The 27,671-nt window shown below is 34.2% G+C and overlaps 2 protein-coding genes across 2 annotated transcripts in view; one reads left to right on the top strand and one right to left on the bottom strand.

Moving 5' to 3' along the window:
• The window catches only part of LOC121370792 (nucleolar pre-ribosomal-associated protein 1-like), a 40,093-nt gene extending 22,633 nt beyond the window's left edge, over nt 1–17,460 (bottom strand). The window contains exons 1-14 of the mRNA XM_041496258.1: nt 17,301–17,460; nt 14,804–14,940; nt 12,864–13,151; nt 11,232–11,328; nt 9,477–9,559; nt 9,154–9,300; nt 8,421–8,551; nt 7,699–7,894; nt 6,934–7,071; nt 6,002–6,169; nt 4,968–5,049; nt 2,350–2,594; nt 1,214–1,315; nt 461–719 (exon numbers count right to left, since the gene is read on the bottom strand). Of these exons, the coding sequence (XP_041352192.1) occupies nt 461–719; nt 1,214–1,315; nt 2,350–2,594; nt 4,968–5,049; nt 6,002–6,169; nt 6,934–7,071; nt 7,699–7,894; nt 8,421–8,551; nt 9,154–9,300; nt 9,477–9,559; nt 11,232–11,328; nt 12,864–13,151; nt 14,804–14,940; nt 17,301–17,460 (2,233 nt within the window). The remainder of the gene's footprint in view (nt 1–460; nt 720–1,213; nt 1,316–2,349; nt 2,595–4,967; nt 5,050–6,001; nt 6,170–6,933; nt 7,072–7,698; nt 7,895–8,420; nt 8,552–9,153; nt 9,301–9,476; nt 9,560–11,231; nt 11,329–12,863; nt 13,152–14,803; nt 14,941–17,300) is intronic.
• A 288-nt stretch (nt 17,461–17,748) lies between these two features.
• LOC121370791 (charged multivesicular body protein 1b-2-like) lies at nt 17,749–27,434 on the top strand. The gene is made up of 6 exons (XM_041496257.1): nt 17,749–17,860; nt 20,741–20,838; nt 21,962–22,177; nt 22,623–22,774; nt 23,658–23,739; nt 25,177–27,434. Exons 1-6 carry the CDS (start codon nt 17,854–17,856, stop codon nt 25,216–25,218), a joined length of 597 nt encoding a protein of 198 aa, XP_041352191.1. The 5' UTR covers nt 17,749–17,853; the 3' UTR covers nt 25,219–27,434.
• Nucleotides 27,435–27,671: the final 237 nt, after the last annotated feature.

Here is a 27,671-nt window from a genome sequence, read left to right as displayed (position 1 = left end):
GTAGGTGTAAACCACTTGCACCGACCAGTGATCCATAACTGGTTCAACAAAGGCCATGGTTTGTGCTATCCTGCCTGTGGGAAGCGCAAATAAAAGATCCCTTGCTGCTAATCAGAAGAGTAGCCCATGTAGTGGCGACAGTGGGTTTCCTCTCAAAATCTATGTGGTCCGTAACCATATGTCTGACGCCATATAACCGCAAATAAAATGTGTTGAGTGCGTCGTTAAATAAAACATTTCTTTCTTTCTTTCTGTTAGACAACAAAGCATCCTCTATGCAAGTCTTTTAGCATTGCACTGCAAGATCACAAAGTTGCGAGAGTTTCGTGAATTATACCCCTGATTAATAACACTATCTGCTGCATCAATGCTCACTGTATTACTACTACAAGTGGAATCCAGCCAAAGAGCTCCATGACAATAATAGTTATTTTAATCGATGTACTAAAAAAATCTTTACCATCAATAACACTTTCTGCCGTGCCAATGCTCCTCGTATCACCGGCACCACTAGTGTCCAGCTGTGACGTGCTCTCTGCCAGTAACTCGGTTACCTTTTCAATGTAAGGGAACGGATTGCTAACGAACGTGGTCAGTATCTGAGCCATGAACTTCAACATCACTGTAGACTGGCTCAGTGTAAGGTGTTTAGCAAAATGCTGGAACCAAATTTCCAACTCTTTCTCTGTGCCTTCAAATAAATTGGTGCTTGCTAACAGCTAAGCACAATTTGAGATAAAAGATAAAAAATATTTTTCTGATAAAAAAAACTATCTCCCTTAAAAACATATGCATATCATAATTGTCAAATTCATGACTATTTTTTTCCTTTATCAGTATGTGACAATTAATTAAATTATTAGGATCAGTTATAATTACAATGACAGTTGTTATTATCATCAATATTATAATTATCATCATCTTTATTTTAATCCATCATAAATCTAAATTAGAATCAGATTAAACTGATAAAATGGTTTAACGAAAAAAAATATATATTAAAGATGGAAATAATTTAAAATATGTAACTACCCATTATATAAATTACACTTTTCACTTTTTTGACTAATGTGGTAATTATCTTTTTGTATTTTCTACTTCATATTTAAAATGTTTGATGTTAGGCACTATCCAGTCAAGATACAAACAAATACACACACACACCAAATCAATGCATTAAGTTACAGATATTTACAAGTAAAGAGCTAGTCACCTTGCAGATTAGTGTTTGAGTCATCTGCATCAGCCGGCTATTGTGCTGCACCAGCCGCATCATGTCTAGAAGAAGATACATCAGAGTGTGTCCATCTTTCAGCTACAAGTAAAACAACAGTCACAGCAGTTAAGTCTAAATTTTAATCAATAGCAAAGGAAAACCTATCAAGTTCTCATGGTACATTGTTTACCTGCCTCAATATACAAGCTCAGTGAATGTGTTCATTAGTTTTTCCATGCTTACAGTTATAAACCTGTCTGTATTCAATCAATATAACCACATACTTTACACAAACAGCATCTTATTTTCAAAGAAAATGAATACCCTGCTGAATATAACAATCCAAATATATACATATTTTGCAAAACACCAAATAGTTTTTGTTACTATCATAAAATACATTTAGTGTGCCAAAAATTAATAAAATACGACTAAATGGAAAAAAACCCCATAGGGGATATGGAAAAGGTAATTAATCATGTTACTAGAAATAGAAATTACATGACACCATGGATTATATCCTATGAATGGCTGTTGAAAAGTTTGGACCAGTCCTTTGTAAAGGGTGAAATGCAAGCAGTGAGAAGTAAGGTTACTGTATGAAATGAAACCACAAGTACCAGTAATAAAATCCCTCCCTTGTAGTTGCAGGAGGTTATTTAAAACCTACTCCATACAAATTACTACAGCTAAAGATTAACAAGAAAGAAAGAAAGAAATGTTTTATTTAACGACACACTCAACACATTTTATTTACAATTATATGGCATCAGACATATGGTTAAGGACCACACAGATTTTTTTAGAGGAAACCCGCTGTCGCCACATAGGCTACTCTTTTATGACAGGCAGCAAGGGATCTTTTATTTGCGCTTCCCACAGGCAGGATAGCACAAACCATGGCCTTTGTTGAACCAGTTATGGATCACTGGTCGGGGCAAGTGGTTTACACCTACCCATTGAGCCTTGCGGAGCACTCACTCAGGGTTTGGAGTCGGTATCTGGATTAAAAATCCCATGCCTCGACTGGGATCCGAACCCAGTACCTACCAGCCTGTAGACCAATGGCCTAACCACTATGCCACCGAGGCCGGTAAAGATTAACAAGATCATTTTTAAAAATAAGATCATACTGTTTTAGACCATGGCAGTTTGCGTGCATCAGTTCCTGCTAACAGTTTTAGGAGATATAGCTGAGGCAGAACTCTTTTTTCAGCTTCTCCACCAGAGTAATCTGCTCCTAGTTCTCGGATACTGTCCAACAGAAGAGTCAGGAACTGATGGTTCTCAATCAGGAGGGAGGGATATAAATCTTGATACAAACAAGAAACCTGCTCCAACAGTATAAGCTGATCCAGTGGGTCAATGGGAGGTAATTCTGAAATGACATTACACAATTATTTTATGATATAATTTCATTGGCTACTTTGCAAATAAATATTTATTAGTAAACCAAAACAACTATTGTTCACAACGTTTTATTAATTTGATATCAATGCAAAATATATTTGTTTATTATTGAATAACTAAATTAGAAGTGTATTTTAAAACATAAGAAACAAAAGACACAAGCTTTTGTTTATACTTCAACTTTATCAATACAACTACAGTCAACTCTCATTATAACAGTATTCATTATAACGGAATATTTGAGTACCACAACACTTTTACTGGAAAACAATGTGTTTCAGTGTTAATCTAATCATTATAACTGAATATTCAAATTCCGGCACCGGCAATCATTTGCAGTGGAAAAACATGTCTATTTCATGTAATTTTTTATCTTTACAATCGAGCAAAGAATCACTGAACACATATTAGGCATATTATGTCATCCTAATTAGTAAGATTCTTTTGACAAATAGCCGTAACTTTATCACCTTTCAGCGACATTTTAATGTACAGCTGACGTCTGGCTTACGCCGGATTAGATACGGTTGATTGCACATAGCAGTGACCAAAACTGGAATTGGTTTTCGGTAGGGATGCAATAAAAACATCTTTGCTCAAGTTGAGTTATTCATGTCACTGCTTATTAATAAATAGTATTTGTTGTAGTCAATATTTTGCATTGAATTATGAATTATGTGTAAATCATGTCACAGCCTCCAATGAAATAATGCCAAATTTTAAAGAAAATCACCTAAAACACACCCAAGATGAAATTACAAGCCATTTTGGTGGAGAAATAGGGGTAGATGACACTTTCCATTATTCAACCGGGTGGCTACAGAAATTCAAGAAACGACACATTTCTAATCGCGTGTAGTTGAAGGGCAACAGCAACTTCAGGAAGATCAAACCGATTTTGACACTGAGAACATTTACAATTTGGACGAAACAGGTTTATTTTATAAACTTGGACCAAATTCAACTCTGGCAACTGGACCTGTGCGAGGTCAGAAAAGGCAAAAAGATCAAATCATAATATCACTATGTGTTAATGCCACTGCAACAGACAAGCTAATACACCTTATCATTGGAAAGTCGGTTCGTCCACGTGGTTTTGGGAAAATGTTTGATCCCAGTGTTTACATCACATACACCAGCAACAAAAAAGCGTGGATGACCATGATTCTTTTTCAAGATTGGTTGGTGAAATTCGACAGATGGATGAAGAATAAACACCGGAAAGTGATTTTGTTGGTGGATAACACGACCAGTCATTCCAGTACCGGTGTGGAGCTGACAAATGTTAAAGTCAAGTTTTTGCCGCCAAACACAACATCTCACATTCAACCTGTGGATGTGGGAATTATCAAAAATTTCAAAGGATTCTACAAAGAGGATGCTGACTAGTTACTGCTTGGATTGCATTGAAGAGAAAAAAGCACAGACTGTATCCATCAGACATGCTCTGGCATTTGTTAAAGAAGCTTGGAAGTCCATGAAACCATCAACCATTGTGAATTGTTGGCGACATACCAGTATTCTCCCCACCCCCACAGCAGTTTCCCGATGTTAACCCTAATGACGACGATGATGGCATGCCATTGCAGGAACGTCAAGTTCTGTTGAGAAATATGCCAGGTGAAAACCAAATGGATGCTGCTGCCTATATTTCCATGGACAGCGTTGTTGAAAACGGTGAATCGCTGAGTGATGACACCATTGTCAGACATTTCTATTGATATTCCAAGTGATGACAATGATGCTGATGTGGTCAAGAAATGTGAGGCTAAACAAGGACTTTCTCTTGCAATAAGGTACTTTGAACAGAACCCTTCGATTGGTTTTCAACATCTTGACCCATTGTGGAATGCAGTACGTGCAGTCGAGCACTACAACGCCAGACATGTTCAAACATCAATCATGGACTTTGTTGTAAGAAAGTGACTTCTGTGAATTCAGTTATTAAATGTTCATTTTGTTATTTGAATTAAAAGCAAATTGAATGTGTTCTTGTTGTTCTTTCTTTCTTAGTAAGTTATTACATATCATAGTTTTAAATTTTTAAAGCTAAACAACTATGTTTTTAACTGTTCAGCTATGGGAGATAACTCATCATGAGATTGTTATATCGGCAAACTCTGTAATGGTAATAAAAGCATAACACAAATATGGCAGTTATAACAAGAGTTGACTGTACTTCTGTTGCTCATATATATAGTCATATGTAAAGTGTAGAATACTTGAAGAGAATAATTGGTGGTGACTCACAGTGAAAAAAAAAAGTGTCAACACTTTTAATCTGTCTTGAAAGAGGTGGGAGCATGACTTTTTGTGATAATAAGGCTCAATAAATATTTACCTGGATCAAGTCCCTTGTCATTGTTTTCTTGGGAAGACATTTGTTTCCAGCAGGCAAACAGTTCAGAGTCATCTGGTAGACACTATTTATATAAATTAGGGAATGGATATGATGTAAATTAATACAACAAAAATTAGAATACCCCGGTACATGTAAAAAGAGTTGATGCTATTAAACTGAAAATGTTTTTAAAAAATAATGGTATATAGAATTAAACTTAAAATAAAATTAGCATGAAAATATCAATAAAGTGTTGATTTTATTAAGGATTGTCTGTTACTTCTTTTACGTTCATCGGGATATGAACAAAAAACATCATCCGCAAACTGTGTGAATCGGCAAAACCGTTTTCACATAAGTTTGCAGATGTTATTTTTTAAATAACAGACAATACTTATAATTAAATTTGAATCATATCTGCTAATAATAACACTAAAACTTCACACATTATTTTGAATTATTTTTGGTCCATAAACAATAATGTTCAAAAGACAACTTTGCCCAAATAAAATGACGTCATCAGATATGACGTTCCCTGACAACATAATTTTTACATTCATCAAGAAATTAACAAATTCCTGTTGCTATGTCTGGACCAATGGGATGACATTATGTTGTAATGGATGTAACAGAAATTTTATTATTTGTTATTGAGTTAATGAGTAGTTTGCATGTTATGTCCTTTTCAAGATAGGACAGCATCTACAAATGTCTTTGTGAAATCAGTTATGTATATGACACCCCACCACTGAGCGTAATCCTAACAGAATACTATATCTATGATACGACTTGATGACAAAAGCTGCACACAAGTAGCTCTTCATTGGTGATACATCAGGCACGTGTGCAGGAAATTGTGCAGGGGGTCTAAACTGCTCCCCCAGAAATATATTTAAAAAAAAGAAAATTTGCTTTAGCAGAGAAGATTTCGTCCGCCAAACCCACCCTCTGTACATGTGCATGTATATCAGACTGCGTTATCACCATATAAAATGACAGAATTGATAACTTGCCAAAGGATGAATAAATTTTACCTTGAGAAGATTTTGTCTAAGGAGTTCGATGACACTGGCCCAGTAGTTCTGATCTACAGCACTTGATGCCACCGCAACAGTAGAACAGTGTCGCAGGACCCCAGTGGCATGCTGCACTGTTAACTTTAACAGTTCCAGTACTTTACACCGGACAATGGCAGACTTGTGCTGAAAATACATAGAAACTCAGTCATGTATAAGACTGTTCTTTCTAGTTTACAGTACATGTCATGTACTTATAAGACTTTAATGTCTACACTCATAGCTTTAATGAACTTACATCTGTCTGGACATTTCACTTTAGTCTTAAATACAGAAAGTATGGGTAAGTCCATATATATGGTTAAATCATGCACTTGTCTTGGTTTTAACTGTTGTACATGTACATTGTTTCGACCCTTGAGATTAGAATTAGTTCAGTAATATTTTTTTATTTTGATGTTGTATGTATTGTTGATACCAGTACATATGTATTTCAAATCAATTAATCTATGTCAGAGAAAGCCATAATGAACAGAATGCATTAGTGTTGTTAGCAATATTAAATCGGGGGGGGGGGGGGGGGGGGGGGGTTCTGCCTTTGCTTCGGGTGGTCACACTGGAATTTCCAAGGATTACTGGTTGACTATGGGTTGGTACATGGCAATAAGCCAACATTGTTAAATTAAAGTGCAAATTTTAATGAATATACATTAGCAAGGTGTTTTTGAAATGTTCCTCCTTTGTTTTTATAAATGATTTAGTACTAAAGAAATGTGATCATTAAAATTCATTTTTAAAAAAAAACCCCACACTGTTCAGCAATTAGGTTTCAAGATACACAAAGATATAGTTTTTAAAATATACACAGCAAAAAGTCATCCAAATTCATAAAAGTTTTATTACCCCAAACAACAAATTCACTGAATGAACAAATATAAATTTTTAAATACCTTAAGACTGTGACCAAGTGCATGAAAAACTTTTTCAGGTGGAAGAAAAAACACAGTAACCATGGCAGCTAATTTCTGAGAAGTGCTACCTTCACAATGAGACAAGACAGGAGGGAGTTGTGGCTGTTCTGTGTAAACCTGAAACAAAATGAAACATCAATTAAACTATATTCAGTGTAATGCAAATCAGTCATGAGTTTTCAGTATTTATGTCTTAGCTTCTGTTATGAATTTGCCACAGCTGATCTATCATTACATCAGTTCTTTAAGAAGAAAAACCAGCTGAGTTAATGTTTACTAGCAATCCCCATAATATTTTCACAAAAATCAATTTCCATTTTCTATTTTCAATTGCAGCCACTTCTGGTCTTCATTTCCTATCTGGTGTATCATGCACAACCACTGACATTAAATGAGGTATTTATGTAAATAACCAACATCACATTGTTCTTGCTTTCTCTTCTTATAAATTTGTCAGGATATTTCCAACTATAACCTGTAAGTATTCATTATCAAAGGCAATACATACAAAAATGAGATCAAAATGTAGTAACCTAATTTTCCATATCTATATAATATGATTATTATTATATATCTATGTACTATTACATTATTCTATATCTAGGCAGTAGCCTTTATAAAAACCGACCATAACCTTTAAGGGGAAACGTGATTATATTTACTGTTCTATGTAAAAGGAGATACCCCCCTCCCTTTCAGAAATCCTGCATCGGAGCCTGCTAGGTAATACTAGTTATGTCACACCTCAATTAGGAAATCCATGCATGCAATCCATTTGGTAGATGGGCGAGGAGTTAACGAGCTCTCTAGTGATGACAAGACATACTGCAGCTGATCTGGACACGTAATCAGAAACTTGGTGATCAGCTCTTTACACAGTGGCTTTTCTAGAGACTTCGTCAGATGTGTGAACATCTTGGTGAGCAGCAGATTTTGGTTCCTGAAACAAAATATAATGTTCCTTAGCAACATATCAATGAAATTATGAACAATGTAAACTTGACCTAAAGACAAATGATGTAAAAGCATGATTTCATGAAGAACAGAAGAAAACAAGTACGGAATGATTAACTGTTAACTAAAAACTGTTTTTATAAATTGCAATCGGAAATATAAATTTGCTGAAAATTGTTCCCCCAAAGCTTGTAAGATGTAAAATATTTTAAAACATATTACAATATAGGGATGAGTTGTTTGGTTATTAAGCAACATCTGTGGCCTGTTCAGAAGGGTGAGCGATTGCAGTCACTTGCAAGACTGGTTTTTGCACCCAATGTTAGATGAATTTGATGTGATAGAAAACAATAGTACCAGTCAAATTGTTCACAATCACTTGGTCTCATGAACACTGATCAGCCACATCATTTTATTTATGTGGGAGACACCTTTGGTTGGTACATTATCTATTCTGTGTCTAACATCTCAACAGAAAAGTTTGTTGGGAAAAATCTGTCAACAGCACTTACTTCCCTGATGTTCCAAATGTCTTGTCAAAAAAACAAATGCCATTTTTGAATGAGCAACAAAGGTCAAGAAACAGTGTGTGGATCATGTGAGCAACGAGCTGTGAGTCTTGATCACTGCATTTATCTTCACTCTGGAAAACAAAACCAATACTTAAAACCTAAAGTGTACTAAGGGGCATTGTTATTATACAAGTATTCACACCGACTTATCACAGGCAATCGAAGCATACTGTGAGAACACCTAAATCAGAACATTATAAGTTCACTCCGATTTTTGAAGGGCCGAGAATCACAAGTGACACGACAGTGCGACCAATCGCATGAGAACACCACTTTACAATTTAAAGCATTTGATTTTAAATTTTTTCAATTGTTGTTTACATGTGATTACACAAATATTAACAAAATGTGATTTTTATCATCAAAACACTTAAATCTGACATGTCAGATATCAATATAATTAATTAGTATATATTCCATTTCCATTAAAAACAAACAACTATTCTATTTTGCCATGACAAACATACATAAGTATATTATTGCATAAAGTTAAGTTACTAATATTGGAAAAAACAACCTGATTCAGTGAATTATTTGTTTACTGGTACTGAAGAACAAATAAACAACATTAACATCCAAGCAATCGCTGTTTTATCTAACTGTTTATACAAAAGCAAAATGACAAAAATTTGAATTTAAATATTTATGTCACAGTATTTGAGAATTAACATACATTTAACACCTCTGAAGAAGTCCTGCTTTTCTTATCCTTCCAGCTACCCGGTCCCTGCCAATCATACATGCCACTCAGCTGTTTAAGAATGTTTTCTGAGAACAGATGTACCTTGGAGGTCTTGCTTACTGATGGATTCTGAATTACCTAGAAATAACATAGAACTAATATAGAGAACATATTTTACTCAACCACAGCACATAGTTCAGAAATAAACAACTGATATTAAAAGTTGGAAGAAGCAAACTGTTACATTTACACAGTAATATATATTTTTTAAAGTATAAAAGCAAACATTTTCGTGAAATTAGTGTAAGTAGTACCTTTTCAAGAACTGTAGGTATCACAAGCTGTATGGTAGAAAGCTTGTCATCTGGTAACCCTCTCAGTATACCCTGCAGCATAGCTGCAATAATAATAATAATTTAAAAAATAATAATAATAGTGTTTTAAAAAATATACACAGCTTATTAACATTACTATACTCTTCAAAAAAAGTAGGGGAACCTGAAATATTAATGTTAATAGCAACTATGAGACCGAACATACGTTTTGACCACAGACATCCTAGTAATGAACATTCAGGTCTGTTTATAAGCAAGCCAAAACACATTCTATAGTTTGCACATGCATCACGCAGTTGCTCCGTGTGTGGGGTGTCATTCTTGATTTTGACCATTTACAGAAAGGTCTATTAATCACTGTGGAACATTATTTCTGTCAATCTTTTCATTCTGTTGATCATACAGTTGTTATTGTTTGTTTTGTTTTTAGTAATTTTTGTTGTTTGAATTTGTGATTTACTAATAAAAAAACATCAACTTTCAAATTTCACTTCTGACCCCAATCATCCTTCAAGATCTTTGGTGGTCATAAAACCTACTGTAATACTGAACTACCAGTTGTAATGTTTGCCCAATTAATTCAATATTATCATATAACCATTCCCCACAGCTAATATGCCTTACAATTTTGGCAATTGTAAATTCTTATTAAAGTTCCCTTACTTTTTTTGAAGAGTATCGTTTTGTCATAAATAGTGTCTAGCATTCACTGAATATTTAAGCTTGTCAAAAATTTTGAGTAATCCAAAATTAGTTCAGCTGAAATATATCTGTAATAGAAAAATAATGCACAAGTCAACTGCACATAACGTAAAGCAATATAATTTTAACGTTTGCAGTAAAAGAAATGTTAATGATTTATGAATATTCATTGTTTTCTCCTGCCTCTCCAGTTCAGTGGGAGGAATAAGTGACTGTGGCATACATGGTAGAATAATCATAGACAGGTAAAATTTACACAACATCCCAAGTTTATGGATGACTAGATGCATACTGTAGATTCTGAAAATAATGCATCTCTAAATTAATGTACATGATGGTAGCAGACATGACATGAAATTAATGTGAGTGGCCTCCCTTAAAATATTACTTTTGTTACAACATACGTTTGTGTATCTTTTAATTAAATTTAAGGTAAATTAAATCACTAACGACAAACAACATATCTGTGTACAAGCATTGGTGGTTTCCCAGTGACAAGTCAAGAACAATTCACAAAGGTGTGCAGTCAACATTACAACCTTGACCTTAAAATTTTTCAGTGGTAGCCTGCCGGGCTACCAGGTTATGAAATTTGGTATCCCTCGGTAAAAATTAGTATCCCCATAATTTTAATTATAAAACATTTAAAACAAGAGAAAAAACCCAAAATATGTTGTTTTAGATGTTTAAGCATCTTGTTGTGTAGTAACTGGATGTGCCAAAAAAAAATGTAGTAGCCCAGTGGACTACCGTGTATAGACATCTGGTAGACCAAGTGAGAAAATACCCTGGGCTACCGCTAAGGTCATTTCCTGCAACAGACTAAACAATAAAAAACCCAGTCAGCTATCAGATCAGTGTACTCAAAACTAATCAACTTGTGTCAAGAGTGGCAAAGAACATTGCATTTTTCACATTAATACTATGATCTCATTCATTTCAAGATCTACGGTATATAATTATTAAAGCACCAAAATGGATTCAAAAGCACTATAACAAAATTCAAAAGTATTGGAAGGCTGCAATACAAACTTTTCTGTTCCACTAGTTTTCTGACAACACCTTTGTCTCCAGCCAACAAAAACGCCATCACAAAATGAACCAAACATGTTCGCACATCTTGATCATCCTGAAAGATAGGAAATGAAATTATTTCTGGTTATCACTCATTTTCATCATGCTGTTGGTCCTATTTTGTGTTTGGTTCAGTTGTTTGATATCTAATAATGGTATTTATCATATAATATCTTACATTTTCAGTGCAATCAAAGTATGTCATATTTTTCAGATCACATACTTTAAGAATTTGATAACTTTGCAAATTAGATGTAAATTAGTCGAGGTCTCTGCACTAGGTTTATTGACATTTAAGCAAACGTACTTGGGTGACACTCCATGATTGATGTATGCATTCATAGTCATCAAATAAAAACATTTCAATGGCAATTTGACACTGAAAGCTGTTCAGCGTTCAGAAAACAAAAAAACTTAGGCATAACTTTATTTTGATGTAAAGACATCCAAAATGACGTCATTCGAGTTTATCGTCGTTTCCATTCAAAAATACACCGCGCCACATATTCTTACGTCATTTGAATATCTAGTAATGGCGGACTGGAATTAAAGTTGCATGTACAGTTTACAAAAACACGTTGTATTAAGCTTGAGCTTATATGATAAAGAGATTATTACCCTCGTGTATTTTGGTATAGTCAATATCATATATTAGGAATAAAAATAATGTATTACTATATAATATAATAATGTAATACAATTTTTATTCCTAATATATGATATTGACGATACCGAAAAACACTCTGGTAATAACCTCTATATATGTCACAGCAATATTTTAAACATTTTATTGTGCCAATCAATACTTAACAAAATCTCAGTATGAATGAAAATATTAGCTCTTGGTGTTTTGATGCATAGATTTAGTCAATCACTACCAATTAACAGTGAAAAACAATGAGAGGAGTGATTGATTGATTTTGGGGAGTCATTTAAAATATTACTGTATGGAACAGCATTGATATTTAATCCTTTTGTAGTACTATTTTTTTTGATATATTGACATGCTAAGGGGAGCTAATAAAATTACTCTATTGGATTAGTCTCAGGAGAGTGATGGGGAGCCAGTGATAGCTCCCCTTAAATGAAGAGATCTGACATAAATATTTTCATATTCGCATTCATTAATCATGCTGCAGTATTTTTCAACATGCATACAGCAAAAACAATTAATTATCAGGTCTAGCTCTGGGTGAACATAAAGTTTCCACAAATTAACTATTAAACTTCAAAAATGGCAGAAAACCAGTTATTTTCTAATAAAATGTAGGAAAATTATTTTGCCTACTTAAAATAAAATCTGCCAGTTGTTTTTAAAATTCACAATTGGCAAATTTGGCGACTATCAGAGCTAGCCCTGAATTATAATACTGTGACGAAAATATTTTCAGATCAACATAGACATAATAATAAAATGCAGGGATTGCTCTGGGTGAACAAAATATTTTGTCAAATTGTTCATTAAACTTCAAAAATCAAGTTATTTTCAAAAAAAAATGTCAGTTATTACATAAAATTATTTCGCCAAATGAAAATACAATTCGCCAACTGCTTTCAAAATTCGCACTTGGCTAGCACTAATAAATGCACCTTTCTGTCTCTCCTGTTAAAGAGTGGTGTAATGTTCTGGTGGTTGAAGTTGAACTGGGATATAACCGCCCTGCACGAGCTGCCTCCAATCATCACCATGGCACACAGAAGCTTCAGGGCAGCCTTGATCTGTGTAGACTTGTTGCTCATGCGGAGAAAGACGCAAATCAGCGGCAAGTGTGATGCCACAAGACGCTGTACAACCAGCTGCCCGACAGTCTTCAGCTTGTCCAGGTCACCAGCTATTCGGATTAGGATGCATTCCAGTGTATTGAAGATCAAGGCCACCTGTGTGAGAATACAAACATAAAGTTTACGAGACAAATTCATTAAATACTGATGAAAGAAATTAAGGTATGCACCAACACTAATGGCAAAGAGTGGCTACAACTATACAACTACAACCCTGACCCATAATGCCATGAAGTCGACTGTGTTGCTGACATTAAGTCCACTTTGCATTTTATACAGACAATACTAGTGACAGGCCTCTGAGAATTGAAAATCTGCGTGACCTATTTATCAGTTACGCAGAAATAAATCCAGGTAACCCATTTCTTTTTGCGTAACCGGTTATATCCAAGTAAATGGTGTTCCAAATTTCGAACGAACAAAAAATAGCTTATGCCAAATTAGAAAGAAAGAAATGTTTTATTTAATGACACACTCAGCACACATTTTATTTACGGTTATATGGCATCAAACATATAGTTAAGGACCACACAGATAACGAGAGCAGAAACCCACTGTCACCACTGGTTGAAAGGAGACCTTTGCAAACCTCTATGGTGTTAAACTCATTCTTAATCTCACGTTACATCGATGGGGTTTATTTAAAGATATGGGCTTCTTTCCGGTCAAATGATTAATCATGGTCACGACTCGCCACACAGGATTCAGACCCAAGCGGTGGGCCATTGTTAAAGCGATAGCTCCCTTTGTGAGGTGTTAATTCCTACTTAATTATACACTGTTTAATTAATGTTTACGAGCTAAATGGATTTATTCAGTTACTCGAATTTAACAGGTCCATAAAAGTATTTATATGCAAGTAGTCAACTTATATGACGTCAGACGCGTGCTTGTTTTTTCTAACTTGTTTTTTTTTTTTAGCCACCTGTCGTTAAACGTACACTTTCCATTAGGCATTGTCGCAGAAGTGATTTACACATCTACCCGTTTTTCTTTTTTTTAATGTCATACTGGTATATATTTTTATCCGGATTCCATGCTTGAAGAATTGTGTCGCCATCTCAATTAAGATTATCTACTCGTGCTCTAACGAGCACCACTACGCCTATCTATAGACCAAATAAACCAACACAGTATTTTCTGCTCAACAACTGACCAATGGCAGTCGACCTCATTATAATCATCAATGCGTTTTAGGTATTGTTTTTGTGGGGGGTTTTCTTTCTTTCTTTTGGGGGAGGGGTACCTAAGTCAAACGCGATTATTTATGTATTTGTAACATCACTAAAAAAAAATGTAGAATTTTTTTTTCAAATTTCCAGGACTTTCCAGGAGGTAAACTGACTTTTCCAGGACATTTAAGGACTTTCCAGGGTAAAAAAAAAATTAAGCACTTTCCAGGGTTTTCCAGGATGCGTGCGAACCCTGGGTTAGTTTGAGGAATATTTTATAAGCCAAAATCTAAATTTGGTAGCCATTTGGTATAAAAATTAGTAATTTAGCCTGATGAGAGTAGTCCACCATTTTATACCTTTTTCATCTCTCTTTTTTTTAAATGCATCTTTTTGGGGAGGACATACAAATAACAGGAGTGATGCAAATTTATATAATCAGAACAAATAAACAAAATTTCTTTCTTTCCAGATTTTTCTAAATTTTTAAATGAACATAAAACTTGGTTGGGTTTTTTAACTCATGACATGCACACAATACGTTGTCAAATAGATGTAAAAACATGTGTATCATACCTCAGCTGGCTTTCGTTTCTCTGCTTCTAAGAGAGAAAATATCTCTGAACAATCATTAGATGACCGGCAGTACTGGAGAACAAGGTCATACTCTTCTTCTTGAAAACGCTGTGCAGTTTCAATAAACCTTTCAAGACCTGAAACAAATAAGATAAATTTATCTCTTTTGTCTTCAGTGAATAAGAAAATTTAACTAAAATTTGTGTAACTGGAACACATAATTGTAGTCCCTCAAATCAAGTTGTATAATAATTAGGTAGAAAAACAAAACTGTGACTATCTTTAATGGAAGTCGGGGGTTCTAGATTATGGTAGCCCCACTCCCATGGCTAGTGATATTCAATGTTGGGTTAGTAAATAAAGGTCTACTATTGCCATGCCCAACAGCTAGTGAAATTTTTGGTAAAATGTTGCAGTTAAGTCAGAGTACAACAAATCCGCTAGCCCGACGCCCGTGGTTTTTAAGTTCGGGCTAGTGAGAAACACAAAACCACTAGCCGAACGGAACTAATGACAATGGATCACACTTGACAAAAAACCAAACGTACAACACGACAAAAAACTGAAAGTTACAACATGATTTAAGTGTTTGTTTTATTTTACTGTTATACTCGAAAATGTGTTATGTTACAAAAATTAGATAAAAATCCAGTTATAATTGATCAGGAATTTGGGCTAGTGCTTTATCTTGGTGGGCTAGTGGTTTTCACAAACCCACTAGCCCTGTGGCTAGTGACTTTTAAAAATATTTGTCATACTCTGGTTAAGTCTATTTTGTAAATATGAATATCTTGCCCCAACCCCAAACTTAGTGTTTTCAAGCTGTATCTCCCTCTTTAGGTGACATATCTGATTATTACTATTATTTAGTAAACTTGTATTAACTTAAAGAAAAGTAGGGCTAGTGAATTTTTAATCACGGCTAGTAAATTTTTTAAATCAAGGATCCCATGGCTAGTGGATTTTATAAATATTCTAGAATCTTTGATGGAAGTACTTAACAACTCTCAACATATTAGCCACTAAACGATTCAACATCGCTCATGGCACTGTCAATCTGCCAACCAACCAATTTGAAAAAATTGAAATTTATGTTTAGAGTTGTTTAGCAGATTATCCGATAGTATTTATATTTAAAAGTTGGATCAATACTCAAGAATTTAGATTATTTTAATGTTGTAATAGGCAGCTAGTGGAATACTGAATTAACACTGAGTTGATAAAAAAAAACCCCAGCGAGTTCACTTGTTAAACATTGCATAAATGTGATGTGGCCATCTTGGTCACAAGCACTCCCAGTTTTGAACGAATGAATGAATGTTTAACGACACCCCAGCACGAAAAATACATCGGCTATTGGGTGACAAACTATGGTATAGCAGTTTTATACACAGCAGTGTATCTGACACAAAATTAAGTTGACGGCAGATGTATCGGAATACTAGCCCAAGTACTCCGACCTACTGTAAGAGAGCTAGATGGACAGTTGTAATAGGACTAATAACTGTCCAAATGTCTGTCTAGCTCTCTTACAGTCAAGAGTACATGTATCTAGACTTGGTAGCTCAAGTACTCTGCCGGTTGACTGCTAGATGGACATTTGTACAGTTATAATCGCTCTCTGTCCTGCTGTGTATTAGTGATTAATATGTCAAATATTTATTATCAGTAGACTCAAAAATGATCAATGTAATGGTATTTTTAAAACATGAAACGGAGAGATTATAGAATCTGTCCGCCACTAATCCTTCTGTAAAAAGAGGGATTTTTTGGTGGGGATTCTTAAAAAAAGTGGGGAATGGGTTTTTTGCGGAGGAAAAAGAAATAAAAAAAAATAATTTATTTAGAAAAAAAAAAATAATAATAAAAAATATACGGACATTAAGACTTATGGGGGGGGGGCAGCCCCCCCAGCCCCCCTTGCTAACCCTAATCACTCTGTAGCCGTGTAGGCTATCAACACTCCTCTGTAACAATCAACCGACAAAGTTCCTAAATTAAAATAAAGTAAAACAGAAAATCACTCAACCCTATGTTCCTAAAACAAACTAAACCCTAACCGTTCCTGAAATAAAACACAAAATAACGCAAAGTTCCTAAAATAAAATAAAATAAAATAGAAATTAACTCGAGTTATTGGCTTTATTTTAGTAATCGTCAGAGTAGTTAAAATTATCGAAAATTACATATTCATTATTTAGTGTATAGTAGGCCTAAATCATAAATGGTTGTATTTAGGTGGCGGACATATTCTATAACCGTACCTAAAGGTATTTATTTTGTGGGGCGAAACGACTCGGTTTTACTTTTAGGTTCGAAACGACCCGGATTCCAGCTAATAGCACCAACTTTTATAGTGCTTTGTTGTGTGCTCAAAATTTTTATATTCCTGACATTACTTGGTTACTGATGTTATTGCAAGTTACAAAAAAATCTCAGCTTACTGTGGGTTAGGGCCTACTGCTTTGGAAATTGAATGGGAGAGGTGGGCACTTACCAACAAATATTGTGTTGGAATCCCGAAGCATTAATTTAAACTCGATTTCAGTAAATTCTTCTTTTTTCTTTTTTGTTTCTTTCGTTTCATCTGTATTTTCATCAGAAAGATGTTTTCTTTTTCTTTTCTTGCTAAGCTTCATATTTTTAACAGACGACATACTCGCCAGACCATGTGCTCGTGTGTGTACACATATTTTGATGATGTCATATTGGGAATTCCGGAAGTAGAATTACTCATACTACTTACCTGTCATACATTGTATAATAAAATATTATTAATTACATTTTGGTAAATAATATCTAAGCTAAAGTTTATTGTATACAAATATAGTAACACTAATTACGTCTGAATAAATGAAAATTAGACTTATATTTTCCATTGAAATTAAATTTATTATAATATTTGATTGCTTTTTAAATAGTATTGTGCATCACAGAAGTGTGACGTTTTTCACAAGTAAAAGTCACAAGAAAGACAGTCATAGTTAGTTATAAAAGAATAACAAGACAGATAATAGTTTATACAGTTTTGAGGCAACGTACGCAAAGCCATGGATAGTATCCTTTTTATATAGTTTCATATATAATGGAATTGAAATTTCTTGTTGGTAAACATGCTATCCGAATAGCATTTTATAATAATCTTGGGAACCGAAATGAGGAAGTGTTTTCACTTTGTAAGTTTGTTTACTTTCTGAGCTGAGTACTTGTGGTAAGTTATGGTATGAAATTAATATGTAGTGGACTGCAGTGGTTATGATTTCGGTATTATAATGGAATGCTGGTCAGCTCGCCCCAAAACCAACTTTCCCCAGCAGTTGAACAACTCTTCCCAAACTGTTTTATCAACTCGCCCTTAAAAAGTTACCAGCTCACCCCAGTGTTTGGTCAACTTGTTCCCAAACCCATTTTACTGTCCAAAAATGATCACTTGCAATAGTTTAGACACACCTGCACAATTTTCTGTACACATGCCTGTATTGGTATTATCCTAATTGGATTAATCTTTTAATAATTAATTATTTTTAAGGATAGGTACAGTTTGATTGTGTATTTTATTCTCCCAATTTGTCTTATAAATATAATTGGTTAAACTGGCCTCAGTGGCGTAGTAGTTATGCCATCAGACTTCAGACTGGTAGGTACCATATATTGCCGTGTATTAGCCGACTTTTGAAGTCTAGAAACACTTTCCAAAAGAAGAGAGTCGGCTTATATATGGAGGCAACAAACTGGATCATAAAATTCCGATCGAAAATACTCCCGACCGTCACTTATAAAGTTTGATCAGACTGTTAGCCTTTCACAGATTATGTAACAATAATTTGTGCATAGTATAAATAAAACACCCCATCATGCAATATTATGCAGTTTTTTAGTCTTGAATGGATTATAAGTTTGATGAATAATAATAAAAAATTACTTGTTTTATTGTCACTTCAATGGTAAAAACTTATTCTTTCCATCTGTCCGCCATCTTTGTTTGACCTGTGCTGGGACCAGTCTTTCATATAGCAAATTTAAGATACAAAACAGTGTTTTTTCTTCAAACAAGTATTATATTTCTAATATTATTGTTTTGTTGGGAGGGTGCATTAAACTGTAAAGTAATGCCATAAATAAATTAAGCTCATTATTAACATTACCGACTGAAAAAACATAACATGAATTTCAGGACGATAATTACTCCCACTATTGTCATAATATGACCATACCATATCAAGTGAACTGCAGTCACGGACCGCATGGTCTTTTGTTTCCCTGTGTGAATAAATTAGTTACTTGTGTGCAGAGATATGTTGGTACAGCTTGAATTATTATTTTTCTGTTTATGCTTTATCAGTTCTAAATTATTTTTCACGTCATGGTAGATGTTAGCATTGCCGCATTGATTGCGATTGCGATTACCGTGTTTGTAATAATTAAAGGGAAAACAAATATAATGAACAAGAAAAGTACAAGTCTATTTGTTGACAGTATTATTGAAATCGATACATCATACAGCTGGACAAAAGATGACTTCAGCTTATACACAAGGCCGATGATTTTGTACTAGATATTTAGGGTCAAGCTAAGAGGTCGGCTTATTCAAGGAGTCGGCTAATACACAGCAATATACAGTACTGTGTTTGTATCCCACCCGAGGCAATGGGGGATTTTTCATGTCAGTAATGGCTCCAACCCAGAGTGAGTGCACCGCTAGGCTCAATGGGTAGGTGTAAGGCTACATATACAGAGTTTCGCCCACATCACGGGTGCGATTATGGGTTTATCTCCCAAGTGTATGACCTCACACGGGGGATGATTGCCCGGCATGCACTGCAGGTTCCGTGTACCCCAGGTATAGGTTGGGTTTTTTTTTTTAGGTTTTGGTTTTTTTTTTTAATATAGTTGGTTAAATGATGGTATATTATCATTTATGAATGTAAGATATTACATTGAACTGTCAAGCCTACTTTAAATAAAAGTTGTTTATGCTTTTTTCTTTTTTTTCAACTTATTTTCATGCTTATATCCAATTAAGGTTCAAGCACGCTGTCCTGACACACACCTCAGCTATCTGGGCTGTCTGTCCTGGACAGTGGGTTAGTTGGTTAGTGGTTAATGAGAGAGAAGAGCCCTGAGAGGGTGTAGTGGTCTTACACCTACCCATTGAGCCCTTAAGAACTCACTCTGGGTTGGAACCGGTACCAGGCTGCGAATCTTGTATATACCAGTCTGTAGTCCAATGGCTTAACCACGGCACCACCGAGGCCGGTAGTTGGTTATAAGTCTACGTCTTTAATTATTGCCTTAATTTGTGTACATTTGAGATTGAAGACAGTCTTTAATATACTGTCTTTGGGATCATTGTTTTGTCACGAACAAAGCACCATCCATGAAAATTGCAGATATCATTCATATAGTCTTGTTATTGCAGTATTGACAAAGATTTTTCATGTATGTGAAATGTTTCAAATGCATTGGGTTGGTTGACTGATAATTAGTAGCACCATTAGTAGCCCGGGCCCCTTGGGCCCCCCACTAAATCCACGCCTGATAGTGTACATGTATAAGATTATGTGCAAGTTTAAACAAACTGCAAATAAAGTTAATACAGCATGTTACTTTTCTCTGAAGTTCCTCTTTTTATTTTTTCAAACAGTGGACATAATGCATGGTAAATTAATGGGGGGGGGGGGTGAAATTAGTGACAAAGTCATCCAAAAGTGATTTTGTTTTGGTTACAAGTGCAATGTCCAGTTTTAAAAGATTTCAGACCCATAACCATCTAATGGGGGAACTTATGATCTGTTTCATTTTAAAGTCTGTATATATAACTGCTAGTACATGTATGTATTTAACTTAGGTGAAATACAAATACATATACAACGTACTGAAATATATGTATTAACACACAGCATTGCCATATAATGTATTGATCTTAACATTATTTAGAACACTTGTTCAATTTAAAGTTTGCCGCTAAAGATTTGGAAAGAAATGCTGTCAAGTCAGAGAAGTCGGAAAAGACAGAAAAAGTAAAGCTGAAAAAGGTATGTAAAAAGAATACATTTTTATTATGTTAATTCATACTTGTATTGTTATTTTGTTTTCATTAAGCTTCATGTGTGTTTTTCTCTTTTAAGAAAAAGAGAGTTATAAGTGACATGTTTGGATATCCTAATTCAGTGCAAACAGTCTGGATATACCCTAATTCAGTGCAAACAGTTTGGATAACGATGGCTAATTAACACATCATAAATGTATGTGTAGTTAAAATGGTTACACCTTTTGTGGTGCTTGAATGATTTAATAATAGAAAACCCTAAAGTCACCTTGAAATCAGGTACTACATATAGAATATTTTGTTTTTAAAATTTTGAGTTACTAACCAACTGAAAACTGATTAGCATCCACTATTTAACATTTTAAAATTTTGTAGCGATCTCCGAAACTTGCATAACGAATATCGCAATGCAATACTTAACAAAATGTTCTCTCACATATTCGTGTAAATCTTGTTTTACTTGTATTATACCACATACACTGTAACACACATGGCTACAAAAACTCCTCAGCACTTTAACAACAATTTTAGATCTGACATTAAAAAGTGTTTTAAGGTAGGAAGCATTGAAAGTACCTCCAATCTTATTCAACTTCATTCTTACTTGTATAACATTTACTGTGTATTTGAAACTGCGTTCTCATCACACCACTATGCAAGGTAGTGTGGGATTTGAGAACAGTACATGTTCATGAGCACATTTTTGCCAAATTGAAACATTTAGGAAAATGTACCCTGCATCAAAACAGTTTCGAATACATGCGTAACATGGTTAGTGTAAAGACCACAAAATCTAAATGATAAACTTTTCTATATTCCGATTTTAAAACTTAATTGTACCTTTCTTATTTGGAGAACTGAACTATTTGCTTAATATAATACATACCTTCAAGTGAATTAAATAAACATGTAGGGCCTAATTTACAAAGCCAGTTATTCTTAGACACAGGTGTTTAAGCATTGTAAATGTTTGTAGTTACAGGTGTGTAAGAAATAAAAAGGCGTTGTAAATTCGACCCATATTGTTTATTAAGTTGTCCCAAGTTTCCCATGTTTAAATATGCAATCATGTAATGATGTATCATTTGCATTTTGTTTTTTCACACTAGGCAATACAAAAGGGCAACACGGAGGGAGCTAAGATTCACGCTGAAAATGCTATTCGTCAAAAGAACCAGGCTCTAACGTACAGACGCATGAGTGCAAGAATCGATGCAGTAGCTTCCCGGGTTCAGACAGCCCTGACAACAAAACAAGTCACACAGTCAATGGCTGGGGTAGTGAAGTCCATGGAGTCAGCCATGAAATCTATGAATCTTGAAAAGGTATGTCCACCATGAATGTATTAACTGAGCCATTTGTGTTAGTATAGGGGTAGAAATTAAATATATGGCAGATACAGTATTGAAAAATATTAATTTTTGTGGTGTAGTTTTGTTAATAGTTGACGTGTTTGCCTGATACCAGCTATTACATTTTTAATAATTGCATAAATTTTATGTTTTATTACACCTGAACATGTAAAATGTTCGGTTTTAAGAGGTACATGTATCTGGTTTGGAGAGGTTAATTTTAGTACTGTTTTTTAAAAAAGGACTGTGAAAAAGGTCTGGGGAATTCTGGTTTACAGAGGGTTCAGTTTTGAGAGGTTTCACTGTACTGTATAAATTATTTGCTACCAATTTCAAGTTAATGTGCATACAAATATTACATGTAAATATACAACAATTACCACTTCCTGTAGCATGCATGTTGAATTGTACTTACCAGGTGGCACAATTAATGGACAGATTTGAGCAGTCTTTTGAGAACCTTGACGTGCAGTCTACAGTAATGGAGAACACAATGGCCAACACATCAACACTGACCACCCCACAGGGAGAGGTGGATAGTCTCATGCAGCAAGTCGCAGATGAAGCAGGGTGATTACTCTATTACTCTAAGTAGCTGAACATTGCTAATGAGGCAATGTCCTCTTCTTAACCTCATTCTAGCCAGTGGTATATCAAAGGCTGTGGTATATTCTGTCCTATCTGTGGGATGGTACATATAAAAGATTCATTAAATTGCTTCTAATGGAAAAAATGTAATAGGTTTCCTCTCTAAGACTATTTCACAATTACGAAATATTTGACATCTAATAGCCGATGACTAATACATCAATGTGCTCCAGTGGTGTCGTTAAACAAAACAAACTTTAACTTTTCCTACCCATTCTTCTACAAAACTACACGGTTTCTTCAAATTTTGTTGTTGGTTGTTTTTGTTTTTTTGTTGATATTTTGGGGGGGGGGGGGGGGGTGTTTTGTTGGTGTTTCTTGGTTTTTGTGACCACAGTCTTTTGAGTTTTTACATTTCAGCGAAAGGATATGTATTTGACATGGGGGATATTGAACATTAATTTTCTTGTATGAAATAATGCATTATTTATTTGTAAAACTCTTATTTACTGCTGTATCTTATTGTAATAATATAGTCTTGGTATTTCTTAGAGACAGATAGCCAGTGAATATCACACAGTAAGGATGGAAAATAGTTATTCTACTGCATATTTAAAAAAAAAATTTTTTAAATATTAAGTATATGTGCATTGGGTATATTTTCTTTTGGAGTCGAGGTCATTGTTACTAACAATTTTTTAGCATGTTTTTAATGCTTTCTTTGAGCTCATATGGGTGATTTTAGTCATTCCTGCAACAATTGGAGATCTTAGGTGAAGCTCCAACCCAGCCCCTAATGTGTTATCTATAATTAATTCTATCCCCTTTCTAAAGTAGATGACATGTTATATGTTTCTTATTTTAGTTTGGACTTGAATATGGATCTGCCTCAGGCCCAAGGAACAACAATCGGGGCATCTGCGTCCACACAGGCATCTCAAGAACAGGTAATAGTCTTCAGCTTCAGATGTATCACATACTGGTAATATATGTATACCGGTATGGTATTTTTTATTTAAGAACTGACCACAATTATTCTTTGGTGCTTGTATGTTTGATTTTTTTTTTTTTTTTAATGTGTACATTGTATGAATCTACATAGTGTTCATCAAGATACAAATGCAAAATTGTAAGCACCATTCAGATTGCTATTAAATGTAAAAATGGACCGAAAATGTTATTATGGTGAAAATAAAGGTAACAGTAAACTAATAGCTGTTATTTTCATGATGGTATTGATAGTTTGCATTAGGTCTATATAAGGCTTTTGTCATGTTTGAGTGTACCTCTCTTTGTTTGTGAGAAAGAGAGGTACACTCAAGGTGCCATATATCGCTGTATATTAGCTAACTTTTTATGCCTCTAAATACCACCAAGAGAAGAGGGGTCGGCCAATACATGGAGTCATCATAAATGTCTAATAAAATAAAATAAAATGTTAGTGTGTACGGAAATACGATTCTAACGAAAACTCGTCGGTCAATCTAGGCTTCAAAACCTTACGGTTGCGTTATTTAACCAGTATTTTTAACAGCCTCTGTTAAGTCCCATACCTGTGTCCATTTGATTGTTTGATACACACAATAAAAGTTATATTTTATTTGAGAAATTAAATAAAATGTATTTTATTTTTATGGTATCAAACATTTCCAGCAAAAGGCACTGACAAGTAGTACCAGTATTTGGCGCCACATGTGTCACATGATCAGAACAGTCATGAAGTCTTTTCATGACCACTGATATTTTGTCCCCAATTGCAGATTTAATTGGTCAGAATTGATGATTTGTACTCAGTCATTGTTGATTCATCAATTCCTAATAAATTATTAGAAAGTATGTTTTATTAGTGATATTACCATTTATGAAAAGAACGGAAAAGGTAGTGTTTATCATTGTAATTATTTATCGTGGGTGTTAAATAATATTTACACCGTTGTATAAAAGTGAAACTACATTTATCAGCTAGCGATGTCCATGCGATTGATTCAAATGAGAAATGAAAGAACAGAACAAAGTTAATCCACATTAGGAGACCTTATTCTTTTTTAGCTATCTTAAAATCTTTATTAAAATAGTTTTTGTACATTGTACTTTAATCGGTTCACCAAAATAAATTCCAGTAATTGACTGTTGTACGAGAACAACATTATCTCGATCTGATATATATTTATATTTTTGCCCATTTCAACTACGTAAAAGTTGAGTCGACTTATACATCATATACCATCATTCTTCTGTTACATTTGAATATAATGTAATGACAATTCTTATTGAAGAATTGAATATATTCATTTATATTAATCTATTCCACTAAAACTAATGGTATTTTTCACTGGCTCTGCTTGCTACAGTACAATCTGATTTGTGTATTTTTTGTTTTGCAGGATGAACTAACAAGTAGACTGGCAAAACTTAGACAAATGTGAAATTGGACTGTTTAGTCATGTATTTACTCTGTGAATGTGGAGACTTGAGGGAACTGTTTGGAAGATAATAGTGCAGCAATAGTTAAGAGAACAAGTCATCAGTTCCGACATCAAAATTGTAGGCGTTGCTATACATTTAAACTAGTCAATATTTCAAAAATCCAAAAAGGGTTTCATGTTGATAAATTATAAGAGCCACAGAGTTGCATTTAGATAAAATTATAAAAACCTAAAACACAAGTTCACTTACATTAATAATGTATAAAGTAATAAAACCAAGACTTACACTGTTGCTGTATTATAGATGGTAAAACACAGTGTTTTTGTTTTTGCTTGGATTATTTTAATGGCATACGTCGTAACAGCATTCATAAATTTGTGTGAAGTAACTATGACCAATTCCATTTAAGATGCATGTGCATGACAACACATTATATGACATCAAAGTCAATGTGCATGTTCATATATCTGTGATACTTCACTAATTTTGTTCTTTCATGACATTTTTTACCAGGAAATATCTGGAAGGAAAAAACGGAATGTTTTATTTAATGATGCACTCAACACCTTTTAATTAGGTTTATATGGAGTCAGACATATGGTTAAAGAACACAGAGATAATGAGAGAGGAATCCCTCTGCCACCACTCAATGGGCTACTCTTTTCGATTAGCAGCAAGGGATCTTTTATATGCAGCATTCCACAGACAAGATAGTACATACCACGGGCCTTTGTTACACCAGTTGTGGATCACTGGCCTGAAAATATCTAGTAATACTGTAATGATAATCTTGTGGGGGGTTTTTCAAGAAAAGCAGGTGTGTAGAAAATGTCTTAGACTGTTGACAGATTGTAGTAGGGTTTGTAACTTGTACTGTGAATACATCATAGTAGTGACAGATGATGAAGATTATTGTATTTTAGTACTGGTATAGCATTTAAGGAAGAGCTGTAATATAGTTGTCTGCTATCTAGAGTCACAAATTCTCTAGTGTGCCCAATTTCAGGAATTGCAGAAATGTGGAAATCCACCCTTTTCGAAATATTTCTGTGCAAAAACATTATTTTCACATTTTGTAGCAGCAAATGTAAACCCTTTTGCAGTGTTAATATCACAAACATATTTATGTTCAGTGTGGTGTTAAAAAATGCTAGTGAGCCTGATTTTATACTTAACTTTAATTTAGCAAGTGCTCATGATAAAACATATGTACTGAATGCAGCTCTCCCTTATATTTCTTTATGAAAGCCTCGCTGGCAAACGGTTTCTTGGTCTATGCAACAGCATTTCAGTCTGCAAACTTTTTTTTTCAAAAGTGGCTAATCAAACCAACAGAAATGCTATAATATGAGTTTCATATTCAACAAGTTCTCTGACACTACAGATACGATTTTATAAACTGATTAATATGTATTAAAACTAAAACATGACCTGTAATTGATACATAAAATAATACTTGTTCACTGCATAACATGTTCACTGTTGCCATGATGTATAGTGTGTCATCTTCATGAGAAACATATTGTTTTTTGTCTTTGACAACATTTCATATTGATAGTTTTGTTATGCCAAACCTGAAAGTACACATTGTACAACAACAAAAAAGGTATATACATGTATTATGTATTTCAGTATAGTGATTGAGACATACTTGTACTGTGTTTATATTGTGTACACTCATCAATATTTATGACTGTATCTGTATTCAAATGACCCATCGGTAATGGGACAGGACAATCGTAACACATTGTGTTGACATGTCCAGTTAAACCTGTATTAAGCAGCCACTTGAATAAAAATTTAAAAAGTGTTAACTAATGGCTACTTAGTACAGGTCTGTTTGTCCTATATTAGATTTAGGAAAATATTGTTGCCTTGTAAAACAGTTGGCCATTTAACACAGGTGACCGTTTCAACAGGGTTGACTATACATATAGTTGATTACCATATTATTTTACTATTTTAGCAACTGTTACTTCAATACAACTCTTGAAACAACACACACTAATTAAAGTATTGATTATGTGTATTGTTTTAATTACCAAGTGCAAATGTATGGTATTTCAGGCATGTAGGTCCCGATATATGTAATCTGATTAAAATTATCTCTACTGGGGTCTATCAGTACATCTAACAGCATTGCATGGACTCCCATATCCAGGTGACATTTCATCTGTAAATAACAATTTAAATATAGACCAATTACACTTCACCTTTTATAGCGTTATTCGGGAGCATACACATTCTAAAAATATCAGGCGAGACTATTTATACTGTTTTAACATTGAAAAAAGAGGGGGAGAAAAGTGCAGTAATACTCTGGATTGTATACTAGTATAAACAGATTTTATGGCTATACCATCATGGTTTTTTTTTTTCGTCTTGAAACTAATTTTATATTGAAATTAGTTTCTGGCATACTTCGTAATTCACCCGAATGATTTCCCGAATT

This window comes from Gigantopelta aegis, chromosome 4 (assembly GCF_016097555.1).
Source record: "Gigantopelta aegis isolate Gae_Host chromosome 4, Gae_host_genome, whole genome shotgun sequence".
Lineage (NCBI taxonomy): Eukaryota > Metazoa > Mollusca > Gastropoda > Neomphalida > Peltospiridae > Gigantopelta > Gigantopelta aegis.
This window is presented reverse-complemented; position numbering and strand designations above follow the sequence as displayed.